At 42.9% G+C, this 24,302-nt stretch overlaps 6 protein-coding genes across 9 annotated transcripts; 4 read left to right on the top strand and 2 right to left on the bottom strand.

Moving 5' to 3' along the window:
- The first annotated feature begins 309 nt into the window (after nt 1-309).
- Nucleotides 310-12,852, top strand: LOC135797024 (uncharacterized). The gene is made up of 5 exons (XM_065309187.1): nt 310-561; nt 7,984-8,564; nt 8,620-8,930; nt 8,996-11,959; nt 12,015-12,852. Exons 1-5 carry the CDS (start codon nt 545-547, stop codon nt 12,306-12,308), a joined length of 4,167 nt encoding a protein of 1,388 aa, XP_065165259.1. The 5' UTR covers nt 310-544; the 3' UTR covers nt 12,309-12,852.
- Nucleotides 12,853-13,079: 227 nt separating this feature from the next.
- Pym (partner of Y14 and mago) lies at nt 13,080-13,921 on the top strand. The gene is made up of 2 exons (XM_065309244.1): nt 13,080-13,269; nt 13,339-13,921. The coding sequence occupies exons 1-2, from the start codon at nt 13,248-13,250 to the stop codon at nt 13,812-13,814; spliced, it is 498 nt and encodes a 165-aa protein (XP_065165316.1). The 5' UTR covers nt 13,080-13,247; the 3' UTR covers nt 13,815-13,921.
- A 75-nt stretch (nt 13,922-13,996) lies between these two features.
- On the bottom strand, nt 13,997-16,424 carry LOC135797041 (membrane metallo-endopeptidase-like 1). The gene is made up of 6 exons (XM_065309211.1): nt 16,303-16,424; nt 15,887-16,248; nt 15,430-15,829; nt 14,814-15,365; nt 14,425-14,756; nt 13,997-14,361 (listed from the first exon to the last, which is right to left on the bottom strand). The coding sequence occupies exons 1-6, from the start codon at nt 16,397-16,399 to the stop codon at nt 14,197-14,199; spliced, it is 1,908 nt and encodes a 635-aa protein (XP_065165283.1). The 5' UTR covers nt 16,400-16,424; the 3' UTR covers nt 13,997-14,196.
- Nucleotides 16,425-16,500: 76 nt separating this feature from the next.
- Nucleotides 16,501-18,985, bottom strand: LOC135797031 (ATP-dependent RNA helicase DDX42). The gene is made up of 3 exons (XM_065309199.1): nt 18,634-18,985; nt 17,921-18,573; nt 16,501-17,862 (listed from the first exon to the last, which is right to left on the bottom strand). The coding sequence occupies exons 1-3, from the start codon at nt 18,816-18,818 to the stop codon at nt 16,550-16,552; spliced, it is 2,151 nt and encodes a 716-aa protein (XP_065165271.1). The 5' UTR covers nt 18,819-18,985; the 3' UTR covers nt 16,501-16,549.
- A 202-nt stretch (nt 18,986-19,187) lies between these two features.
- On the top strand, nt 19,188-21,293 carry SC35 (SR family splicing factor SC35). Of its 4 annotated transcripts, none has more exons than XR_010549440.1 (4): nt 19,188-19,540; nt 19,622-19,969; nt 20,026-20,134; nt 20,796-21,293. XR_010549440.1 is itself a non-coding variant. In XM_065309223.1 (3 exons), the coding sequence occupies exons 1-2, from the start codon at nt 19,359-19,361 to the stop codon at nt 19,959-19,961; spliced, it is 522 nt and encodes a 173-aa protein (XP_065165295.1). In that variant the 5' UTR covers nt 19,188-19,358; the 3' UTR covers nt 19,962-19,969; nt 20,026-21,293. The 4 variants fall into 4 exon arrangements, 1 of the variants encoding a protein (XP_065165295.1); XR_010549444.1 differs by having other exon boundaries at nt 20,026-21,081; nt 21,164-21,293; XR_010549443.1 differs by having other exon boundaries at nt 20,026-21,106; nt 21,164-21,293.
- Nucleotides 21,294-21,987: 694 nt separating this feature from the next.
- Rab40 (RAS oncogene family member Rab40) lies at nt 21,988-24,268 on the top strand. Its single transcript, XM_065313517.1, has 3 exons — nt 21,988-22,513; nt 22,580-22,996; nt 23,235-24,268. Exons 1-3 carry the CDS (start codon nt 22,360-22,362, stop codon nt 23,486-23,488), a joined length of 825 nt encoding a protein of 274 aa, XP_065169589.1. The 5' UTR covers nt 21,988-22,359; the 3' UTR covers nt 23,489-24,268.
- Nucleotides 24,269-24,302: the final 34 nt, after the last annotated feature.

Raw genomic sequence — 24,302 nt, 5'->3', positions numbered from 1 at the left:
GTGAACGCAAAGAAGTCAAAGAAACGAAATGCGCACGGCGCCGAAATTTCCCTTATCACGCGCGCGCGCGCGACCGCAAAAAAAATCGGCGCCCGCGAGCTCCCGAAGGGTGTCGCAATATGCGAGCCGCGCGCGCGCGCGGTGCAAATCTGCGCTCGCTGCTGCGATGTACCAGAGCAGCCAGGCAGCAGCCGTCCCCGCCGCGCGGCCGACGCGCGCGCAGAGCAGGACTTCGGACCGGTGTGTCTGCCGAGGGCCTCGTCTCTAACCGAAGAGTCGTGGCAATCGAAAACGCTCACTTTCTCCAATATAATATAAAGACGTCTTGGTCGCGGCAGCGCACAATCGCGTCGCGACCGCCGCCGTGTGTCGATATTTTTTGAATAATAACGTGTTTAGAGACCGCGCGCTCTCGCGACTTGTGTCCCGCGGCTGTGCTTCGGCATGTTTTTGTGTTCTTCCGCCGAGTGTGCAACCGATTGAACATCGCTAAGGGGACTTTTAGAAGCTGCGTTCGGCCCCGAATTTTCTTCGCCCGAATACTATGGATTTCCTAATACGGTAAGCTGCGGCTGGCTGCGAATTCAGCGCGTGGTCCGCGCGGTGAAAGAGAAACTTATCGAAAATTGCGCGTAACATACTCTTGGGCTCACTTTTTGCGCCAATTTATGAAAAGGAGAAAAGGACGTCGGCGCCGCCGTGTGGAAAGTACAAATTAATTTCACAATTACTTCATCGCTCGATCATTCCACGCACGTTTTTTTTTTTAAATTTATTATTGTTCTTGTGCGGATTTATTTATAATATCACGGCTGGAATTTCTCTTTTCTGTGATTTTCTACCAAAGTGAAAAGTTGAAAAGTTTGCGAAGTTATTGCTAAACAGTTCGCTCGCTGGCGGACACAAATCGCTCAAATAAATGATAGTAACAGTTCAACGTCGGAACATTAATTAATTTACGGCGCGGTTTTGGATGCTACCGATACCTACATACGAACTTTCTATCTTCATAATAAGCATAATGAATTTTAAGTTTAGAAAAGCGGAGAGAAACGGATATCAACGCAATTTATTTGATAATTAACTAGTTATTTATTAATTATATTAAGTTGTTACGCGTATTTATTTATTTAGTGGATGGAAATAAATGTAAATAAGTAAATAATGTAACCTTTTAACATTTGAAGAGCGATTTTGTCACCGAACGTAATTTACATGCAATCGAGCTTCACTTGACCGCAATGTAGTAGGTAGCATTTTGAGAGGTTGACACATTGCTGATATTTATAAAGATTAGCGCATTAGAGAAAAAAAACACACACACCGCACTCAAATATGTGCATATTGCAAAACACACTAGTAAAATATCCAAGCACTTATCATCGGTTTCAAAAGTTGAAACATCGTACACGAAGCATGCAACACGAAAGATGAAAATTAAATGCTTGTAATACAGATAATAGTTGAGATGTTTTGAAGAGATTTTGACGAGAATAGTTTCTGAGAGATCCGAATCATATTTTTTTATGATGTGGACCTCAATTCGTCAAGATCAACATTTTCATGGCCACATTACTTTTCTCTGCCGAGCGCCAGCGACGCGCGGCGCGGCGTAATGAAAGAAATTAACCGTGTGATGCATCTTGATGTAGATATAATGAAATACGAAAACGCCACAAAATAGTTGTGACCCTAATTTGCGTGTAAAATGCGGGATTCGCGTAAATCTGTGTGGATTTTCACGTTGTTGGCGTTGTTTGCTGAAAGTGAATCTCCATCCACTCCGGTGCAATCAAAGACCGCAAACGTGGTCATTGGAAAATTGTAGTTTATTGTCAAATCGTCATGCATGCCTCATTACGTAAACGTTGCTTGTGTTTGTATTGACGAGTTAGATAACACGATTGCATTCGGATGGGATTTCCTTGGTTTTCTTCAGCGCTGCACACGCAGGACAACAAAAACAACGCACGCACACACAGAAGTGAATTAAGTAAGGGTATTAAAAACTTATCAGACACACGCGTAATTGCATATAAACACGAGGACATCGCGCCGCTTATCTATCTATCACTGACGCATGATTTTTTCTTCTTGCTTCTTCGGAAGATTCATTTGGATGCGCCGCGCGCGTAATAACGGTTTCCTTTTGCACTCTCGGTTTTAAATCGGCTGCATTAAGGTCTCGTCGTCGTCGCTTAACGGTGTTAATGAAAACGAAACGCTGGAATTAACTTTCGTAAGTACGCCTCACGGTCGTCAATTACACGCGTATAATGAGCATTTAGTCGCGATGGCGCGCCATTGTTTCATCAGCAATTAGCCGGCGAGTGACAATGCCACCGGGTTTTCATCGCGATTGCATCAGGCAGATAATAGGAAAGAGAGTTTAATCAGGTTTGGATGGTTAGGTACTCCACGCACAGACGCTGGAGAAAACATCAATTTCGTTTCGGACTTTCAACGGTTTCAACAAAGCCACGCTGCTTGCCTTGTCGGTCAATACACTGTTACTACATTAGTGCAGTTTTCAGCCTATCACTCACTCTCCAAAGGGGCACTCACGACGATGCACTAATGCGCATTGCAGGCGCATGAAATGTGTAATTAATGACCGGTGCGCGTACGCGTACTTGAAGATGATTAATTAATAACATATTAGAATAAAGCGCATGCGAGGCGAGCGCGCCGGGCGCATCTAGAGCAATAAACTCTCAAATAAAGTGGCAACAAAAGAGGTCACATACCTTTGTTTGATTCTACACAAATATATGAAGAGATGTTATTATTATGCAAGCGACAAGCAGGTGAGGGACTTCATAGGACAATTTTCATTCATGTAAATTATAAACCGCAAGCAGCCGAAGAAAAGCCTTCGCTGAATACAATAAACTCGCCGTTATTGCTAATAATACGCGTCGTGTAAACAATGACTATTACTCGCCGTTTTGCCAGGACACGAAGACGAACGCACGATTCAGCCAGGCACGAGTGATGTTAATGAACCGCAATCGAAATCACTTTTCCATTTCGACCTGCGGTGGCGACAATGAAATTGATTTCGTTTTCTGTACGTCATCGTTGAGTATTCCGCGAAATACTTGAATCACTAATTTCGTATGAAATTCGAAACCCATGCGAGCGTGTTGGAATTAATTGCTTTGCGTTATTAATATACAATCATGACGTCATCCGTTTTGTTTTGCAGCGTATTAATTACATGCTCGTATGTGGCAAACTTGTCGGAAATTAGCAACGCGCACCACAATGTTAACAAATTTTTAATTGAGGAGTCTAGAGTGCAGACATACATTAGCTATTAATCTAATTGATGCCAAAAATTAATATCCACGTAGGTATTTACCACATAGCCATCAAGGACAACGTAATATTTTAGTTAAATAAATTTTAGACAGAATTATGCTTTGTATAAGTAAAAATCCATTTAAAAATGAAAAAAAAAATGGAAACAAAAATAGTTTTTGATTTAGGTTATGTTCTTTGACATAACCAAACATTTTACCTACTTCAGTTCTTTCAAAAAGTCATAAAGAAGCAGAATTAGTTGAATTTTATTATAAAAATTAAAAATTTTGATATTTATTCTTTAAATTATTCGAAATTCAAGAAAAAACATGATTCCCGACATGACGACTTGACGATGACGTCAAGATGCTAATTTTCCGCTCGTATTCCCGTTCGATGACTTCAGTCGCGATGGCAATGGCATAATCGATGTTTAATGAATCGCGCATCATAATGGAAGCGTGCAGCATGCGCGCAAATGATTATTGTCGCAATCATTGTCGATTTTGAGTCCTCCTTCGCGCTAACAATGCGGTTCATTTGTTCTGCGATGTGCATCTGTGCGATTTTGCAATTAAAGATGCGAAATGAAACCGAACCTTTCAAGGACCGCCACACATACCGCGTAGTTTAATGATGTGTAAAGTCCTCTTAGCGCCGACACGCGTTTTCTTTCTGCGGTCGCTGAATGATTGCATTAATTACGCGCGCGCGCCGTGCAAGTTCAACCAGCTAGAAAAATTCGCGCTCGCAAGCGACTAGAAATTAAATAACACACGAGGTGAGGCCGCATGTAATAATGGCCCACATTGCCCATGCGGCGTCAAGATATCTATTGATTATGCCACCATAACTCCGCGCGCGGCAGTTAATGTTGCGTGAAATTTCTAAATTGGGTCATACGCACTTAACCCAAACAGCAGAGAGACACACACACACGCCGTTACGCCGCGAACGTGGCCATTCATAAATTGAGCCACCAGCTGTGGCTTTCCACATCATGCAAATTTCCACGAGATTCGACGCACGCATTCCGATCGCCGGATTCGATATACGTGAGTGTGTCGACAACAAATCGTGTTACATGGCAATGACAATTGTTTTGTTTTTGTCGCGCGGTGAGAGTGTCGCGCAGGCCGGAGTTTATAGTTCTTTCGATTGCTTCGATTTCAATGAAGGACATACCGTTGGCTGTTGGTGTTGTTATTATATTAATAAATTGTTTACGCCGCGAGTACCGTACGACGAGGTGTCGTAATTAATTAATTTGCGCAGGAAGTTTGTACACTTGTTTCGACAATTTCGTAAACGCTTCCTTTCCGAAACACGTAGGTACGATGCTGATCTAAAAACGTAAAAACCTGTCTGGCGTTTGTCTTCCGTGTTTTTGCCATCTTACACAATCAGAGCAAATTACGTCTTTTTTTATTATTCGGAGTAACCAGTGTCCATTGTAAGAAATTTGCTGGGATCTATAGACACGGATTAGTAGTAGTCAAATTGTTTTTTTTTTTTAATTTACACTTTCTCTAGCAATAAAAGCATTAATAAATTATAAGCGAATCGAAATTAAACATTCCGGATTGATTGCTTCATTCCGAACAGCTTAAACGAATTTATTTTACATTTTTAATTATTTTTTTCGCTTGGTAATTATTGATTTATGGTGAAAACTCAATGTAGAAACGGTTAAAAATATTTTTTAAACATAAAAAAAAATAAAAATATGATTTATACAACTTATTCTATTCATTTAAACATTAAAAACAAATAAAAATTATGAATTAATGCCAAAATTGTGAAGAAAATGACTAAAAATTAATAAATTAGTTTTTTTTTGTTTTTAGTCATTTTAATTGCTATATAAACATATAATTCACTAATAATTATTAGACAAAGTGGTTTAGCTTAACCTTCCTCTATATTATTAGTTTTTTTTAATTTAAATAAATTGAGAAATGAAAGAAGCAACATTCTAAGGAATTTCTTAAGGTCTTTGGCTCGCCAAACACAAAGAAGTGTTTGAATGGGATTTGTCAATCCACAATTGACTACGATACAAGTATCTGCCTCTCAAATATTCGACATGGCACGTGTTCCACGCGCGCCAAGTTCTAATTTATCGTCCTTCATTGAATAATTTAATGCATAACTTAGCGCGCTGAGTGGACGCGCGGAGATTCGACGAGATTCGCGCGATTCCGACATCCTTGGAATAAAAATATTTAAATTGAAAAGATCCGGGAGCGTTCTTAATCGTCGATGACAACAGTCAAAATTCCCCGAGTAAGATGTCACAACGATCGCGCTAATGAACACCACGCACACACATACAGAATATAAATATGAAACAAAAGCGGAGGATCACACGAGCACATCAATTATAAATTATGTAGATTTATTTAATTTTTTTTCCTCTGAAAGGTTATTTTTACGACACGAATGGCTGGGTGCCGGTGTGTGCTGTGCGCGCTCGCAAACAATCAATCCTCGTTGTGCGGCGCGGCGCGGACTTTCTCAGTTGCGGCAGTTGGGTGATTCGTCACGTCGAAAATTCCGCTCAATTCGCGGCGACTTTTCTGCGTTTTCACGCGCGCGCAGCTCTAGTGAAAAGCAATTGAGTCGTTTTCATCCGCGTGGATCGCATGCGAATCAGGAAGTGCGCGCGCGCGCGGCGGGTTGTTAAATGCCATTGAGTCACATTCAGTCACGTCGGCGCTCAGGTGGTTTTTATTTCGCCGGATTTCTCGCGCCGTGCGCTGCACCGCATTGTTCGCGTAGGTACCGGCAGTACCCGGCCGCTGAATATGTGTCAATTGAAATTTATTTGTATAGAAAGCGAGAGTGAAAGCACTATCGCGAAGATTGCCCAAACGGCGATCGGCGCCGCGCATGTAACACACACACATCGCGTGCAGCAGCGCAACGCAGCGCAGCCTCACGGAAAGGTTACGCATGCGAAGATGGCGGCCGATATCGCCCGAGATGGATTCAATTAGATAATGGTTCACCGTGTTCACCGTGACTTTTGAGCATCGAAAGCATAAAAAACTGCAATAAGGAAGCACTCATTCTGATTGCCTCTGTCCGCGCGTCTATTTATTTGTTCAATTGAAATCGAAATTTGTGCGCCGCTGCGCTTAATTACACCGCCATCACCTGGGACCGGCATTAAAGTCGCCTGGTGTGCTCGTAATTGCGTTTTTTTTTTGTTGTTGTTGTGTTGCGCGCTTCACATGAATTGTGTGGGTGTTAACACGCAAGCGTAAATGCTGATGTTGTTGAAAATTGTTCCCGGATCTGATTACTAATTGTGCATGCAATAATAAAATTTAAAAAAAAAAACCACTTGATAATCTGTGCTCGATTAAATTTCGTTTGGAAAAATTTCAATTTGTTGCTGCAGAAAGTACTTTTTAACTTTCGCTGGACTGGAAACCGGATGTGATAATTATTGAATCGATTTATTGGACATTTAAAAACAATTTTACGTTAGCTATAGCCCGCCGATAGTTAAAAACTTTCGCTGTGTGCGACAATTAAATGATTTGGACGTTTTCCAAAAGTTGATTTAGGAGATTTTCAAATTACAAACAATTTCTCTTGAGGTAAACTGATGGAAAAAATCAACTGGTATTAATAATCATTTTTTTTTTGTTGCGAAACAAGCGCGTGATTCGCGTGCGGCGCGTAGCGCCATGCCGAACAAGTTACGTATGCAAATTATTTATTATAATTCGATACGATATGAATAATATTCGGGATGTGCGCGAAGAAATATTCGGCCAGCCGAAACTCGTGGCTGGTGACCTTGATTCGCATGAATATTTCAATATTTATCGATTCATCGATGCTGTGCCGAAATAAACAAAGCTTCTTTATACTGCTGGTAGTGTGTGTTATGGCGATGCATGCGAAGACGCACGTTAGAAGTGATTACAACGCGAGATAATTGCGATTATGTAAATTGCGCGCGCGCGAGCGCAAATAGCAGCCGAATGATGTATGGCCGTTCAGCCGCTGGAAATCGCTCGAACGTTTGATGCGCGTTCATGATTTTAACGCAGCGAAAAGCGGCAAATAACAACAAATTATGCGAATCATACGAAAGTTGTTTGTTACCATGTTACAAGTGAAAGTTTACTGCCTTTTTACTTCTTGACATTAATGCACATCATGTATCATATTAAGAACGAGGCGAGAAATTTTTTCTCCGATATTTGCTTATCGTGCGTACGAAAAGTTTACTTCGAGTGCGTATTGTTTGGGCGGCGCGCGTGCCCAGAGCCGATGTTTGTGCGCGTCTATTGGCGGCTCGCTGATTAAAACGCAAGAATGCAAAGTTGTCGTCTTGTGCAATCGCGCCGAACGCCGTGAGTCGCATTCCGCGGCGGAGATGCGCAATGTGCGCGCGCCTGGCCCTGGCGCACGTTTTTTGCGAATGGTGTTTGTCGCGACAGACGCAGAGATTGCAGATGATACAACCAGATACCTACAACACAATAAAACAATTCACCTTCAATTCCGCGCAAATGTCAGCGAGGTGGTTTTTTTTGCGCGATGCGTCCTTTTATTATCTGCTAATGGCACACATACAAATCTGCGCGAATCTGATAATCAGCGTCGTGTCTAATTAATGCGCCGGCTCTGATTGGAATTTGTTTCTTTCTGATTCAGGTCATCATTCCTATTACTATGCCTAACGCACACACTGTCAGTGCTAGGCTACGAATACAATGTCAGCGAATACACGTCGCACATTCCGTACGAGCTGCGCGAGAAGGTGCAATGGGCGCTGAACGCCGAACAAGGCGGCCATCTGCCCTGTAATGATAAATTCGACGTGCCCTGTCCGCCGAGCAAGTTCCGACAGGCAACGGGCGAGTGTAATAACATCCGCCATTCGGAATGGGGCGCACGCGGAGCGCCTTTCCTACGAGTTCTGCCACCGCAGTATAAAAACCATAAAGAAACTCCACGGGAGTCGGTTTCTGGTCATGCGTTACCCAATGTACTGCAAGTTGCGAAGGCTTTCCAACAGCAGGAACCGCAACATGACCACGAATCGGTCACTGCGTTACTCGGTGCTTGGAGCGAGTTTCTTTTGCATGACTTGGCCAGCACTGGTAATCTGAAGAGTCTGGATTGTTGTGAGAAGAACGCACAACACGCCGAGTGTTTCGGGCGGTTGGGAAATGATGACTGTATGGAATACATGAGGACACTGCCTAGCATTCCCAAAGAGCAATGTGTTTTCGGTAGGTTTTTCCATCTTCTTCCTAAAAATCAATCAATTAATAATCTTTTCAACAGAACATAGAAATCAGATGAATTTAGCTTCTTCCTTCCTGGATGGTTCCGCCATTTACGGAAACACTGCCAGTACAGTTGAAAAGCTAAGATCTTACGACGCTGGTTTGGTGAATATCACAGCGTGTCGTGTGTGTCACGCCAACGCATTGTACTCCGCCATCTTGCGAGAACACAATCGCATCGCCATTAATCTCGCGCAGTTGAATCGCCATTGGAATGACGAGACGCTGTTTCTGGAATCGAAGCGTATTGTCGCCGCGGAAATTCAACACATCACTTACAATGAGTTCTTACCCATTATCCTCGATGAGGTGAGTTTTATATAGCATTTCGAATCGATTTGAATTACAAATGCGTTGCCTTGCTTCCTGTTTAGTCCACCATGGCTAAATCTGGTCTCCGATTGAAGTCGCATGGACATTACTCCGACTATTCCAGTAATCACAAGGCTGGCGTTTACAACGAAGTCGCGCTGTCGGCTCTTCCTAGTTTGTTGTCGATGATTCCCGGCGCGCTGATGAATGAATCGGCGGAGAACTTCGCCGAAATGGTGGATCTCCTTATTCGGACCAAAGCGAAGTCGCCGAGTCTGCACATGGTTGTGCCATTAAGATCCGAGTGGGATACAAGCGCCCTGTTGATTCACATGGGTCGTGACCATGGACTTCCAGGTTATACTAAATTCGCGCAAATCTGTAGTAATAAAACTTTGACTAGTTTCGAGCAGTTGTCTGAGATGGGCATAGGTGCCAAAAACATCGCCACCTTGAGTAAACTCTACGGAAATGTGCAGAATGTTGATTTATTAGTTGGAGCTATTTTGGAAGCTCCCACACCGGGTGCTGCTGTTGGTCCCACTACAACCTGCCTCATTGAAAGACAATTCAATCTCCTAAGGAGATCTGACAGATTCTGGTATGAAAATGACCTACCTCCAAGTTCTTTAACTCCGGAGCAATTGAAGGAGATTAGAAAGGTTACGCTTGCTGGTCTGCTATGCGCAAACACTGATGATTTAGATGCTATCCAACCGAAAGCTTTTGTCCAAGAAAATCCGTTCTTGAATGCAAGGTTAAGTTGTGAACAACATCCGTTACCACAATTGACACCCTGGTTGGAAATGGATCATATGACTGATGTGAGTGAGGATATGTTAATGGATGCCATTGTCAAGGCCGAGCATGATGTCCTCATGCGTAGGAAAATGGAATACGAAGTCTGGTCAACCGTAGGTGGTATTGATCCCAAGTCTCATGCGGGTACAGCTGCTGCTTTCAGTAAAGCAAACAAACAAGCACTTAAACTAGCCAATTCCTCTCTACTCTTCGAATTCGCCAGTAATGAAATCATCAATTCTTTGATGAACCGGCGCAGGAAGAGACAACTGTTTGATAACAACGTTATCAATTCAGTGTTTCGTGTTGAGCTCTCCGATGGTCTTCAAAACGTTGACGTTTCCTCATTAATTCCTCCTAATGTATTGGATGTAGTCGAACCGAACTGTGAAGAAACTGGTCCTTGTGATCCCAGTCATCCATTCAGATCCCTGACTGGTCATTGTAATAACATCCGTAATCCTTCGTATGGTAAAAGTTTGACCACTTTCGCTAGACTGCTCCCAAGTCAATACGAAGATGGTATTTCCCGTCCGAGAGTCACGGGAGCAACCGGGGCTGCCCTTCCATCTCCACGTGTTGTTTCCACAGTCATCCATCCGGATATCAGTAACCTCCACAGTCGCTACACACTTATGACTATGCAATTTGCACAGTTTTTGGACCACGATTTGACCATGACACCTATTCATAAAGGATTCCACGAGTCTATCCCCAACTGCCGTGCTTGTGACAGCCCGCGAACGGTACACCCTGAATGTAACCCATTCCCGGTACCGCCAGGTGATCACTACTACCCGGAAGTGAATATTACCTCAGGACAACGTATGTGCTTCCCGTTCATGAGATCCCTACCTGGTCAACTTCACCTGGGACCTAGAGAGCAAGTCAATCAGAACACTGCCTTTTTAGACGCTTCGCAAGTCTACGGTGAGAATCACTGTGTTTTACGAGATCTTAAAGGTATGGGTGGTCGCATGAACTGCACAGTCCATCCGGAGAAGTTCAAGGATCTCCTCCCGCGCAGTGATCGCCATCCGGAATGTAAAACCGCGTCTGGATTGTGTTTCATTGCTGGCGATGGCCGCGCTTCTGAACAACCAGCATTGACCGTGATTCATACCATCTTCATGCGTGAACATAACCGTATTATTGACGCTTTGCGACAAGTGAATCCCCATTGGGACTCGGATAAACTCTTTGAAAACGCGCGTAAAATTCTAATCGCCGAGAATCAACACATGACTTACAATGAATTCCTGCCGAGGATCCTCAGTTGGAATGCTGTTAACCTCTATGGACTGAAACTACTGCCACAGGGATATTACAAAGACTACAATCCTAGCTGTAATCCATCCATTTTGAATGAATTCGCCGCTGCGGCGTACCGAATTGGTCACAGTATGCTCCGTCCGCACATTCCTCGCCTCAGTCCGAACTATCAAATCATCGATCCACCAATTCTCCTGCGTGATGGTTTCTTCAAGGTGGATATGATCATGCAAGCTGGTATGGTGGACGAAATCACGCGTGGATTAGTCTCCACCCCGATGGAAACCTTGGATCAATTCATCACTGGTGAAGTCACCAATCATCTCTTCGAAGATAGAAAGATACCATTCTCTGGTATTGATTTGGTGGCTTTGAATGTGCAACGGGCTCGTGATCATGGTATTCCCTCCTATAACAACTACCGCGCGCTTTGTAATCTCAAACGTGCTACTACCTTTGAAGATCTCGCCAGGGAAATTCCGCAGGAAGTTATTTCGCGGTTCAAACGCATCTACGCCACTGTGGATGATATTGATCTCTTCCCAGGTGGCATGAGTGAGCGGCCATTGCAGGGAGGTCTTGTTGGACCTACCTTTGCTTGTATTATTGCTATCCAGTTCAGGCAATTGAGGAAATGTGATCGTTTCTGGTATGAGAATGAAGACCCAGTCACGCGTTTCACCGAACAACAGTTGCAGGAGATCAGAAAGATGACTCTGTCGAAGGTGCTGTGTGATAATCTCGACGTGCACTCGGATATGCAACGCGCTGCTTTTGACATCCCATCAAACTTCCTTAACCCGAGAGTGTCTTGTCAGAGTTTACCAAGCATGGATTTCAATGCTTGGCGTGAGTCTACAACCCACGGCTGTCTCATTGGACAATCGCAGGTGCAAGTCGGGGAATCAGCCTTCCCAAGCCCATGCACTTCTTGTGTCTGCACCACTGAAGGGGTACGTTTTTTAAATTTTTATGAAATATTTTTATTTTGTGCTTTTTACCTCACAGGCGCAATGTGCTTCTCTACGTGTGACCGACTGCAATCAACTCCTGCGTGAATGGTCCCGGGAGACCATCCTCCGCGATGATGTCTGCACCGCCCAGTGCGGTTTCCTCCTCCGTGGTGACACCGGCTCCAGTCTCAATCTGTTCCAACGGCCGAGCGGCCCCAGCGAGCTGAATCAAGATCTCATCCCACCGCCGCAGCGCAGCACGCGCTCGCGACCCGTCAACGCGCAGCGTTTCAACGCGAACTTCAATGGTTTCAAATTTCCTGACCTGACTCCATTCGTGGCCAAGTAGGCGGCCGGCTGCTGAAGCTGTCGCAAGCGTAAAATTACATAAAAATACGATTTTAGTGTCATACCTATGCATCTATATGTTTTCTATATATATCAAGGAATGGAAACGAACGATTGGCATACGAAATTGAATTTGTAAATACTTGCTTTTGGATCTCGACATAATTTGATTCTTGATACATTTTATAATAATATATATTCTCCCAAGCGGGCGGCAAAGAAATGAGCGTGGCGTGTGCACGTAGTGGACGGCAATTGAACAAAATTAAGTATTTATGAAACGAAATTATCTAAACATTGTAAATATAGTTTATTACATGTACTACATTTTTTATTGTTATCGAAGATGCGCGTTAGGCAATTTTTATACATAGCGGATTGTTATGTCTATTGTATATTTAATCGAAATTGCGTGTGAGAGTTGGAGCACGGCGCGAATTATATTTTATATATCTTTTAATATTATTCTAAATATGCAATCAGTTCTATTTTTTGTTTTGTTACCATTTTATCATTTAAAATATTAATTTAAAATACTTACATGACGTGTTCTTGTTGTTTTTTTCTTCTCCTTTTGCATGTAAAACGATTTTCTACGATAAGCGCAAAGATAAATTGTGTTAAATAAACCAGCATTCCTTTAACTACTAAGAATAAACAACTTGTGTTTCACTTACATGAGCAATCCAATTGTTTGTTTCTTTTTTCGCACCTAGAAATCACAAACAGTTTCGAATGTTATCGGAATGTTAGCGTTTGTTGCAACCTATAGGCAACTTCAAATGCACAACTCAAATGCGTTCGCGGAACATAAACAGCAGCTCTAATTTCATCAATGCGAATAAACAAAACATTGCAATGCTGTCTACTTAAATCGATGTAAAAAATTCCTCGCACCATTCGCCACCAAGTTGCCGCAGAGAGCTGAGCCACAATCATAATGGAACACCCAGATGAAAGTGGTGAGTGTTTCACTTGATTTCGTTTATTCTAACCTCAATTCATTCATTGCTCTCGTTCGAAATGTGCAGGAGCATCTTTTATTCCGGCCACACAGCGGCCGGATGGCACCTGGCGCAAGGCACGTCGTGTTAAAGACGGCTACGTGCCGCAGGAGGAGGTGCCGTTGTACGAGTCTAAGGGTAAAAAGTTCATGAGCAAGCAGTTGCAGCCAGAGGATGGACCAGTCAAAGTTGATGGTCTGGTCACCCACAAAACCATCCCAGGACTGTTCATTGAAGACAAACCTTCTAAGAAGGAGAGAAAACGAGCTGCAAAGGTGGAGCAGTTGGCTAGAGATCTCAAAAAGATGGATATGAATGGTGGTAGTAATGGGCATGTGGATCCTTCAAAGAAGTTAAAAAATTTAAAGAAACGTTTGCGTGAAGTGGAGGCGCTCGAGGCGAAGATCAAGAGCGGCGAGCTGGCGAAACCCGACCCAGACCAGCTGGCGAAGGTCGCGAGGAAGAACGAGTTGATTTTGAAAATTCAAGAGTTAGAAAACTGATTTTTCGTTTTTTTACACGTCATTTTTTGTAATGCTTACTAGCGGAAATCTTTGATTCTTCATTTAAATCACGACCATTTTTAAATATCATGTATAATCATGTTAAATGGCTATAATTGTAATCATAATTTAAGCTCTATCGGGTTTCTTCTATCTTCTATGCGGGAAAGAAAACAGAAATATGTTTGTGTCAACAGGTAAGTGTGTACTTCAATTTTTATCTCTCTGCAAATAACAAACAACGAACATTTCCTGTCACACACACACACCACACCAATGCCTAGTTTAGCAAAATAAGTGCGAATAAACATCTTCATGCACGTTATTAAGGAAGAAATCATTTAATTACTTGTTTATCTGGTAAAGGTCAGTGATTCATGCATCACCAAAGGTCACAGCTTGCTGCAATTGCATTTTGTTCGCAATGAAACGTTGCGAGAAAGTTGGGAAAACTCTCCAATGTTGTTTTCACTCGCATGGCAACTGGCGCATGTTCATCTTGAGCTAAAATCTCCTTTGATTCATTCCCATTTATCTCACACCACATCTAATAACATAAATTTAGAATTAATTAATTTTTTTATGTAAAGTGTAAAGGTAAGTATAATACCTCAGCATAATTTAAAAAGAATAATTCGTTGTTGTTTTCGGTTTGTACATCATTTTCCTGCTGATTTTGCATCGAGAAATAACTTAAGCGGATTCCTGTAAAGTCCGCCATGTTTTCATTACTCGCTGCGGTGGATTCATGCTTAGTTTTGACGCAATCACCACGCTCTTGGAATAATTTCACATCGCTTGGCGTTGTTAATATGTTACTGCTTAAATGATCTAAGACATGGCTTAATTCATGTCCGATTAATGCGCCCAAAGCGCCATAGTTGAATGCGGCGGGTTTCGAAACTTCGAAAAATGGTGGTTGTAGTATTCCAAGAGGTAAAACTGCAATAATTAGCATTGTTATTAGTAAATTCGAAAGGATACAACATGAATACTCACTGATTGCATTCTGTGCAGGAGTATAATATGCATTCACATCAAAAATATTCCCTGGCCATTGAATATCAGCAACAAAACTGTTGTTTCTAACAAGTTTCTGTAACTCACTCTCGAATCGAGACGATTTTAGCCTGAGCAAGTTTATTAAATGATTTTTACCAAGTTTAACATGTTCGTTAGGCTGTTGTTTAACACTTGGTTCTAGAATTTCAAATGTTACTCCAGCAATCTTCTTCATAAGATTAATTCTCGTCTTTTTTGTTAATGCCTCGTTGTTTTTCACTCGTGATAAATACGTTTCGCGTATTGCACCTGATAGTTTTGTTACTTCAGTTTTAATCAATTTGTGATTCTGTCTGGTGATAATCTCGAAGTTTTCTTGTAATTTCTGATGTCCCAAGTAATTGATTGTTTGATCTATGCATTCTCTTTCCCTGTTGATATCCGCAGTCACTCCGATTAATTGACGATCAACTTCAAAACTCAACTGGCGAAAATCTGCACTCACATCGCGAGATAAGTCTTTTATTGCTGACCAGATGATATAATTAGCTGAAACATTAATGTTTTAATGATTTACTACTTAGTTATTTTCTTTGTTTGTGGTTTAACATACAAACATGACGCCAATGTGTAATTTGCAAAAGTTTTCGTAAACTTTCAAAGTACACTTCATCAATGTAAATATCTTTTATCCCGTCATTATCAACACCTCCAAAAAGTATATCTAACGATAAATACTTTCGAAGTTTCATTTGAGGCATTTTAACTAATTTTCCGCGTTTTAACTTTACCAATTCCACTTCAAAGTCAACTATTTCTTTCGCTAGAGTTGCGCTTGTTTTCGAATATTTCGAACCGCGCATAATACTCGCAATAAATGATGTCTCGGCGTTTTCCGCGTGTAATAACGCAAAGGACTTTTGTATCCATGATGTATAGATGCTTATTTCATCGTTGTATTTGTCTGGTTGTGATAGGAACAATTCAGGGAAGATAAAATCGCCACGTTCTATCTAACAAACAGAAATAAATAAAAATTTGATAGGTTTTAAGATGGCAATTATACTCACATGTAACTCATTTTGCTTCACATGAAATTTTAATATCGGATGAATGTTCAACAGTTTTGTAACTTCTATGATATGTAAAATGTAGTCATAACGAGTGTTTTTCAGCGAAGTTTGTTGAATACCGCCGAGTTTATTCACGATAAACTTTAATTCTTTAGTGAAATCACTCCGGTGCACGCATGCGCTGTACAAAGTCTTCTCATCTTCAATATTGGTGAATGTGTCATTTTCCAAGATATTTTGTAATGTTTGACTTATCCGATGCGCTGTTTCGGTGTAAACGTTCCAAAACGGTTCAGAATCGGGTTTTATCCGAGTTTGCAGCCAACCCGCACATGCGTATTGGTAAAAATCCGCACAAACTTAATTTTACTGAAGTTAGAAAAAAAACTCAACAATTTAAATGCGTAACTTACTCAAATTTTCATTCTGTGTGCTTGGAACGCTGTTGATTTGACTGGGGAATAATATAAACACGTACCACAATGAAAAGTAGCGCATATTGTGATGCATGTGAAAACTGAACCACCAAGCGCGAATACAAATTAGGTTATAACATTTGACGCCGTTTCGAACGCAGCCCGGCGTGAATGCCGGATAGAAAACATGATAGCGCTGATTAATTATTTATTTATAACTGCAGCCTACACACAATCGCAACGACTATTCCCAGCGGCTCTTCTTCCGCTGCGGGGGCGGCGCGGGGCTAGCCTGGGGTTGATGGCCCGTCGCCTGCTGATCGCTCGACGTGGTGAACTGCGTCATGTACTGCGTCTTAAATGCGGCTTTCATCGCCGAAAGTCGATCACTGGCGGGACCACGCGGTGATGCAGTGGATGACGTTGCGGAGGATGAGGGCGGCTTGTATTGCGCAGCGCTCTTACCGCTTTTCTCCGAAAAACCTAAACCCAGACCGCCGACATTCGGGCCTTGATCTTTATTCTTATACCTTTGCTTTTTGAACCAGCTGCTTTTCAGCGCGAGATCCAACACGTCTTGATCCACCTCCTGATTGGCCGCTTCAAGATTCCGCACAATATGCCCGGCGAATTCTTTATCCTTATCGGTGAGTAAAGTATACGCTGTGCCTTGATTACCAGCACGGCCAGTTCGTCCAACTCTATGCGTATGCGTGTTGATATCTCTCGCGATATCAAAATTTACAACCGTTCGAATATGCGGAATGTCCAAACCGCGCGCCGCTACATCCGTAGCCACCATAATCGGACACATCTGTTTCTTAAACGCTGTAATGACTTTATTACGATCCGCTTGATCCATATCACCATGCAGAAGTAAACAATCGAACTCTTTCAACTTCAATTCGGCTGCTACCTGTTCAGCGTCGAGTTTTTTCGTTACAAAAATCAACACGGACCCGGCGGACGTTAATTCCACCAATCGGGTGAACAACCAATTACGTTTCGCTTGCGGACTGGCCAATACCATCGCATGCTGAGTGACATCTTCGTTCGCCTGACCTGTCACTCCTTGTGATATTTTAATCGGATCCCTAAGCGCATCTTTGGCCAATCGCTCGATTTTCTTCTTAAAAGTCGCGGAAAACAGAAGCGTCTGTCGATCGGGCCGTACGTGATTGACCACGGAGCGCACTTGCGGTTCAAAACCAAGCTCAAACATGCGATCCGCTTCATCCAGGACGAGAAAAGTAACGCGTTGTAAATTCGTCGCGCCGCTTTTAACATGATCGATGATTCTGCCCGGCGTAGCGACGACAATCTCAGCGCCCTCTTTCAACGCATTGCTCTGTTCCCACTTCGAGCCACCGCCATACGCGCATATCACGCGTAAATCGTAAACTCTTGCGAATTTACGTGATTCGTTGTAGATTTGGAGAGCTAACTCGCGTGTTGGTGCGAGTATAAGTGCAATCGGACCTTCGCCAACCTGAACTGGCGCTTGCGCAGCCACATGGATCAACAACGGCCATAGAAATGCAGCCGTTTTACCAGAGCCTAAAATTTTTGCGCGTGCGTATTTTAATCAACGTAAAATGTCAAATATATAATTTACCTGTTTGCGCAATGCCCAAAACATCCCTTCCGGATAAACCACAAGGCACAGCTTGGGATTGTATAGGTGTTGGGTTTGTATACTCTGCTTTTATGATAGCTTTCATTAGTTTGTCATCAAAGTTGAAATGTCCAAAGGAAACAACCGGTTTGGGCGCTTGGTTGCCTGTCACATGCAATTCCAGTTGTTTACGAATGTCGTTCGCCTTATTATTTGATAACATTGAGATATCTAAGTGTTCTTCATAGAAATCTTTTTTGAACGGACTATATGTGATCAAACTGTGATCGATTGGCGGAAGCGGGTCGATAATTCGTTTTCTGTCTGGCGGAATTGGATTACCATCAGAGTCATACTCAATGTCAGGATTATCTTCATCCACTGGTAGTAAACCAGCTGTTGGGTTCTCCTCCATGTACTTGTAGTAGGATTCTTGGATATCTTCCTCTTCCAAGTCATTTCTAACAACTTTTGGCCCACTTTGTGTGTTTTGCTCTTTTTGAACTTGTTGTGCAATGCCAGCCATGAATGCATCCAGTGGATCATCTTCTTCATCTTCCTCAGCTGGATTATTTACTTGATTCACTGGACTGTCAGGTGCTGGGATATATGCTAAGTTGGTTGTGTTGTCTTCATCATCATCATCAAAATATCTAGAAAATTTGCATTTTATTAGTGATTTATTTAGTGTGGTTAAATTATTTTTTTGTTACTCGTCTTCGGTGATTGCGCGCTTCCTGCTGCTGCTGCCCCATGCCGCACAGAGACTGTTTTGGCTAATTGCGTTCATCGTGGAGTAGCCCTGCTTGCTGATGCCCGACGTCGGAGGCGGCACTGCATTGTGGCTGGTTTTCGGTTTGTTCGAGTGAATGTTGGCATAATTATAATTGAAACTCATCTTGTATTTGTAATGTGCACACACACGAATTAAATGCCGCGCGTATTCAGAGCATTGTTTTAATCGCTGCGGCGATTAGTATCGCAGGATTTATTTCTTCTGCGAGTACACAAAACACGGTTACCATCAGTCACATATACACACATAAGTTTCATATAGAATGACAGATAGCGCACTGAGCGCTAAATTGAATTTTGTTTGTGAATTAATTATTTGACAGTTTATTATTTAAAGATATTTTGTTTTTAATTTTTTTATGATTATATTTAAATGTGTGTTTTCAAAGATGTATTGTTAAATTTTGTTTTAAATTCTTTTCGGATTTTGACAACGGCGTCGCGTAGGGCGCATGCGCACGCGAGTTCAATTTCACCATTGAACGGCCATTTTTTGTCGCCGGTGAGAAGCCGTTACTGTCTTGCTTGGGGTGCTTGTTTTCTGGTAGCCGCTTGTGTGTCGCCAAACAACGCCCGTTTTGTTGGTGCGCGTCCAGCGTGCGGGGTTTGTTGTTAATATTTAGAATCGCCACCATCCGTTGCGATGAGTTACGGTCGTCCGCCGCCTCGTATCGAGGGTATGGTCTCTCTGAAAGTTGATAACCTAACTTATCGCACGACGCCTGACGACTTGCGTCGCGTGTTTGAGCGTTGCGGCGAAGTTGGCGACATTTACATCCCCCGCGACCGCTTCACACGAGAATCTCGCGGATTCGCATTTGTACGGTAAGCATTTAAGTTAGAAATTAGAGCGTTTTTGGAATTGTACCGTGTGTTGTAACGGTGTGTGTTGTGATGTGTGCGCAGATTCTACGATAAGAGGGACGCCGAGGATGCACTCGACGCAATGGACGGGTATATGCTTGACGGGCGCGAGCTGCGGGTGCAGATGGCGCGTTACGGGCGGCCGACGTCGCCGCATCGTCGCTACGGACGCTCCAGCCGTCGCGGTAGAGGCAACTCTCGCGACCGCTCTCGATCTCGTTCGCGTTCTCGCAGACGCAGCCGCTCTCGTTCGTACCGTAAGCGCTCGGCAAGCCGCAGCCGCTCCCGCTCCGACAGCAAAAGCTCGCGGGGCCGGTCTCACTCCAGATCCAAGAGCGCGAAGGGAAACGACTCCAAGTCCAGGTCGCGGTCTAAATCATAAAACTCTAAGTAAGTCTCAATCATCACACCATTGATTCATTAATACTTAATTGCTTGTTTTGAAGGTATTCGCTGTGAAAGTTGAGAATAATCGTCTCGCCGAGATATACATCAGACGCAGCCAACTACCACCTAATGCCGTTTTGTTTGCCATGTTGCGGTTTGTGTTTTAAGGTATAAATCATTAGCCTTAGATCATAATTTTTATTTCGTACCATTCAACGTATATATATATATATACATATTTTAATGTCGCGGCGCGGCGGCCGGCATGCCGCCCGCACTCAAAATACACATCTTAATACTGACTCTGGCAACATCTGTTGTTGTGCATTTCTATTAAACGAAAAATCGAATATTTTTAGAGCCCACGCGATGATTGCAGTATTCTTTCATTCAAACATTCTTTAGATTTCTTTAGATTCTCGAGGTGAAATGATGCAAAAAAAAAAGTTATTCAGAAAACAAAGAAAGCAATACTCAGGTTTGATATGGTATTTGTTAGATAATACCGTTTTTACTTAAATGATGAATGATTTTCAATCGAAAGCTGTTTTGATGACGAAGAATAAAGTTTTGAATTGAAATTTTTACGCCATCGACGAACATGTAAACTACATGAACTTCTTGTGGTTGATAGAAGAGCATTGAAACGAATTTGTAAAGCGGCGTGCGTAATTAACCAACATCGTCGCAGCGCCCTGTTTTTTTTGCTTGTATTTGCGAGTGGGCCGCGCGCACGTTGGTTAACTAAGTACTCGCTCGTTTGTTGCTATACTCTGTTTTGTACACACTTGTATGATTGCGACTAACGTGTTTTAATTGATGTGCACAGGCTGTGGCAGTGTTAGCTGTGGCGAGACGTACGAGGGGCGAGTACGAGTCGCAAAATGTCACAATTTGCTGAAATGCTGAAGTACGAGTACGAGCACGTGCAGAGTGGCAGTAGGAGTTTGCGGTTGGCAGTAGGATAATGTGCGCTCGCGGTTTTCTTTTGTTTCCCAGCCGTTTTCCGCGCGCAATCCGGGTGCTGCGCTTTATTCGGACTTGTCGGCCGGTCGCTTCACGATTCGGCCTCCTTTCGATTTGGTTATTTATTTCGTTGGTCTTATAGCGTGGAGGTAAGTGCGCCGCTGCCGGAGGTAGGTAAGCGATTCGCTTTCGCAATTCGTGAGAAATTTCGTTTCTAATGCTGTTTTTTAGCCTGCATCAGACAATCTTCTTCTGCGCCTTCACTCTGTTCACGATATGCAAACACGTTTGGCTCTGGCGATCATCAAATCAGACTTTGATATGTTTTAATAAATTGCAAGGCGTCATATATATTATATTACTCACAGTTGTTTCTTTTCTTCTACCTGACTCGCGTATATATTACAGATCCGGTAATGGAAGCGATTTCAAGTGGCGTGTGATGGGCATAGGAATGATTCTTCCGCGTGTGCGCGCGCGCGCAAACTATTTGTTGGAACTTTTCTGAAATAACGTGAAATTTGGTTCGTGGAATATATGGAAAAACCGTCCTTACTACCTGCACTGTATTTATACAGACATTTTTTATTCGTAAATACACGGCAATGAAGAAAATTTCAAGTTTGTTGAAAACTGAGGCGGCAATAACTAAATTAAGGAGAATATTAAGCTGATTTATGCAACAGTTCAATCTCGAGTCTGTAGCATACAAAATATGGGTGTAATTTGGATGAATAGTCTGTTATTACACGATTTTTAACAGCTTCATTGAATTTACATCCAGAAAATCAAATTAATATCCTCCTAAACTTACTACGCATTGATTTTTGTGTGCAAATCGAGTTACAGTGAAATTTTAGCGGAAAAACTTCACGAATATCAGTAGTTTTGTAGTTTAAAACGATTGGGTAAGATATAAATTACTTGAATTCAAAGTATTCTGCCTTGAATCTCGATTCCAGGTCTAAAATTTCAAAGTGACAATACCAAAGTTATGCACACGCCCGTCTGGTAACATTTCACCTCTCGCCGGATCTAGTTACATTTGGTTGCGAGTGTCTGGTTGCGCAAAGTTGCAGACCTGCAACGGTTGGCTGAGCGCAGTTCAGTGACAACCGTGACAACTTTGACAAATTCCTCGTCGTCGAAGCGAATCATCATCCATCTTGTTTGTTATTGCAAACAATAAACGAACACCTGACAACACGACGTACGTACAATCAGCGCGAATCAGTCACTGCCCAGCAATCATACTCGGAACGTGCACCACATCGCGCGCGCGCCCTGCATGGTGGACGGCAGGTAAACACCGTGGATCACACAGAATGCGCTGAAGACACTCACCAGACACCAGACACTCGGCAGCCACACGGACAAATTGATGCTTACGCCCGAATTATGGTTACACTCGACACCATTCCATTATTATGGCTGAGGATAGCGGTCGGCCACCACAGAAGTCCTACGACTACCTGCTGAAGTTCCTCTTGGTTGGTGATAGTGATGTGGGCAAGCAGGAGATCATCTCCAACCTGGAGGATGGCGCCGCCGAGTCCCCATTTTGCAGCGGCAGCGGAAAATGTAAGAAAAACAAATTTCAAAGTTTAAAAAAAAACATGAATAATTTGTGTATATGTTTTAAAATAGCTTATAAAACCACCACAATTCTGCTGGATGGTAAGCGGGTCAAACTGCAGCTGTGGGACACCTCCGGCCAAGGTCGCTTCTGCACAATCATAAGGTCCTACTCGCGTGGGGCGCAAGGTGTACTGCTGGTGTATGACATAACGAATCAGTGGTCCTTTGACGGTCTGGACAGGTGGTTGAAGGAGGTGGACGAGCACGCGCCCGGCGTACCGAAGGTCCTCGTCGGTAATCGGCTGCATTTGGCGTTCAATCGTAAAGTTGGCGAACGCGACGCGCAGACGTACGCGGAAAAGCACAGCATGGCTTTCTTCGAAGTCTCTCCGCTTTGTAATTATAATATTATGGAGAGTTTTTGCGAACTATCCAGGATGGCGTTGCAGCGCAACGGAATGGAACGACTATGGCGTTCTAATAAAGGTTATTTGAGATTTTTAATCATAAAACACTTTAGGTAGATGTTACAGTCAGAAGTTTGAGGATTTCCATTGCATGTTGTGTTTGTTTAAGTTCATTTGACACCTTTTTTATCGTCTTGCATGTAACTATCACAAGATTGTTTGTAATAACATTAGCGTCATGCGATAAATAACTTGAAATCATAACATAACACAACGCCGCGATAAATTTAATATTTTGATGATGATTTGTGTTTCAGTATTGCCGCTGCATGAATTATGCTGCCGGGCGATTGTGGCCCGCACGACAGTCTACAGTATCGAGCAACTGCCGCTGCCGACATCAGTAAAATCACATCTAAAGTCGTACGCGCTGACGCCGACGTGCACGCGCCTGCGATACACGCACAGCCAGCGCAAGGCGCACAACAAGAAGAACAAGCTGACCAGCACGCCGACGTCGCCGGCCGACACGCGCAGCTGCGTGCCGCGCAACAGCTGCTCCGTCACATGATACGCACGATGCTGGTGGCTGTGACAGCGGCAGCGACAGCGGCAGCAGCAGCAGCAGCGAGACGACACTCTCAAGTACCTCACACGATTACGTATGCAAGCATGGAGACGTAAGGCAAACGAGCATATCTGGCAGTTCGAACCGTCCGTTCCAGTATTTCGAGACTTCTCATCCGGCATTTGTACATTGCACACGAACACATTCAACACGCACGCGCGTTACACAGCCCACAGCCGCCACAGATGAATTATTGCAGTTCAGAGACAAACGCAGAACGAGAAACCAACAAACAAATGGAACTTAAAAGAATGAATAAGCAATCTCAGTGATTAATGATGATATTTTTATATGAAACAGAAGAAGAATCAACGACAACTATGTTATGTTAATTGATTATTTTAATATTGTAATTGTAACGTAATGAAGCGAGGAGGAGGCAGACGCGAAGAATCAATTAGCTATTACGATGAAAAAAAGTATATTGTAGTGCGTCGAATGTGTGTATAGTATGTTTTCGAGTGGCGACAGCACAACAACACGCCTCCCACGCACAGCCGGGAGGCGGCAGACGAGACAACCGCGGCATCTTAATTTACAAATTTTTTCGATTTTATTTGTTAATTAGTGATTATTTACTCGAAATTATTTATGTTTATATATTGTTGTAATTTATAGACGAGTGCGAATGGTGTGCGTGCGAGATTGCGAGGTGGGGAAAATGCGCTGTATTATTATCTATACCAGGATTACAAATTTCTTTTAGTTAACGAGAGACAAAAACCAGGAGTGTTTCCCTTACCTTCTTGTATCTCCC

This window comes from Atheta coriaria, unplaced genomic scaffold (assembly GCF_025399875.1).
Source record: "Atheta coriaria isolate IRGN ID8LTWV9N9 unplaced genomic scaffold, Caltech_Dcor_3.1 hic_scaffold_1_pilon, whole genome shotgun sequence".
NCBI lineage: Eukaryota > Metazoa > Arthropoda > Insecta > Coleoptera > Staphylinidae > Dalotia > Dalotia coriaria.
This window is presented reverse-complemented; position numbering and strand designations above follow the sequence as displayed.

Bases quoted from the DNA above. Each gene is read 5' to 3' on its own strand.
- LOC135797024 (XM_065309187.1), top strand. The intron at 8,565-8,619 runs GTAGGTTTTTCC...TCTTTTCAACAG, and splicing joins CAAAGAGCAATGTGTTTTCG to AACATAGAAATCAGATGAAT. The intron at 8,931-8,995 runs GTGAGTTTTATA...CTTCCTGTTTAG, and splicing joins TACCCATTATCCTCGATGAG to TCCACCATGGCTAAATCTGG.
- Pym (XM_065309244.1), top strand. From the start codon at position 13,248: ATGGAACACCCAGATGAAAGTG. The intron at 13,270-13,338 runs GTGAGTGTTTCA...CGAAATGTGCAG, and splicing joins GGAACACCCAGATGAAAGTG to GAGCATCTTTTATTCCGGCC.
- LOC135797041 (XM_065309211.1), bottom strand. From the start codon at position 16,399: ATGCATCACAATATGCGCTACTTTTCATTGTGGTACGTGTTTATATTA. The intron at 15,366-15,429 runs GTATGTTAAACC...TTAATGTTTCAG, and splicing joins TACACATTGGCGTCATGTTT to CTAATTATATCATCTGGTCA. The intron at 14,757-14,813 runs GTGAGTATTCAT...TAATTATTGCAG, and splicing joins TCCTGCACAGAATGCAATCA to TTTTACCTCTTGGAATACTA.
- LOC135797031 (XM_065309199.1), bottom strand. From the start codon at position 18,818: ATGAGTTTCAATTATAATTATGCCAACATTCACTCGAACAAACCGAAA. The intron at 18,574-18,633 runs GTAACAAAAAAA...CAAATTTTCTAG, and splicing joins CGCGCAATCACCGAAGACGA to ATATTTTGATGATGATGATG. The intron at 17,863-17,920 runs GTAAATTATATA...CAAAAATTTTAG, and splicing joins TTTGGGCATTGCGCAAACAG to GCTCTGGTAAAACGGCTGCA.
- SC35 (XM_065309223.1), top strand. From the start codon at position 19,359: ATGAGTTACGGTCGTCCGCCGCCTCGTATCGAGGGTATGGTCTCTCTG. The intron at 19,541-19,621 runs GTAAGCATTTAA...ATGTGTGCGCAG, and splicing joins CGCGGATTCGCATTTGTACG to ATTCTACGATAAGAGGGACG.
- Rab40 (XM_065313517.1), top strand. From the start codon at position 22,360: ATGGCTGAGGATAGCGGTCGGCCACCACAGAAGTCCTACGACTACCTG. The intron at 22,514-22,579 runs GTAAGAAAAACA...GTTTTAAAATAG, and splicing joins TTGCAGCGGCAGCGGAAAAT to CTTATAAAACCACCACAATT. The intron at 22,997-23,234 runs GTTATTTGAGAT...TTTGTGTTTCAG, and splicing joins ACTATGGCGTTCTAATAAAG to TATTGCCGCTGCATGAATTA.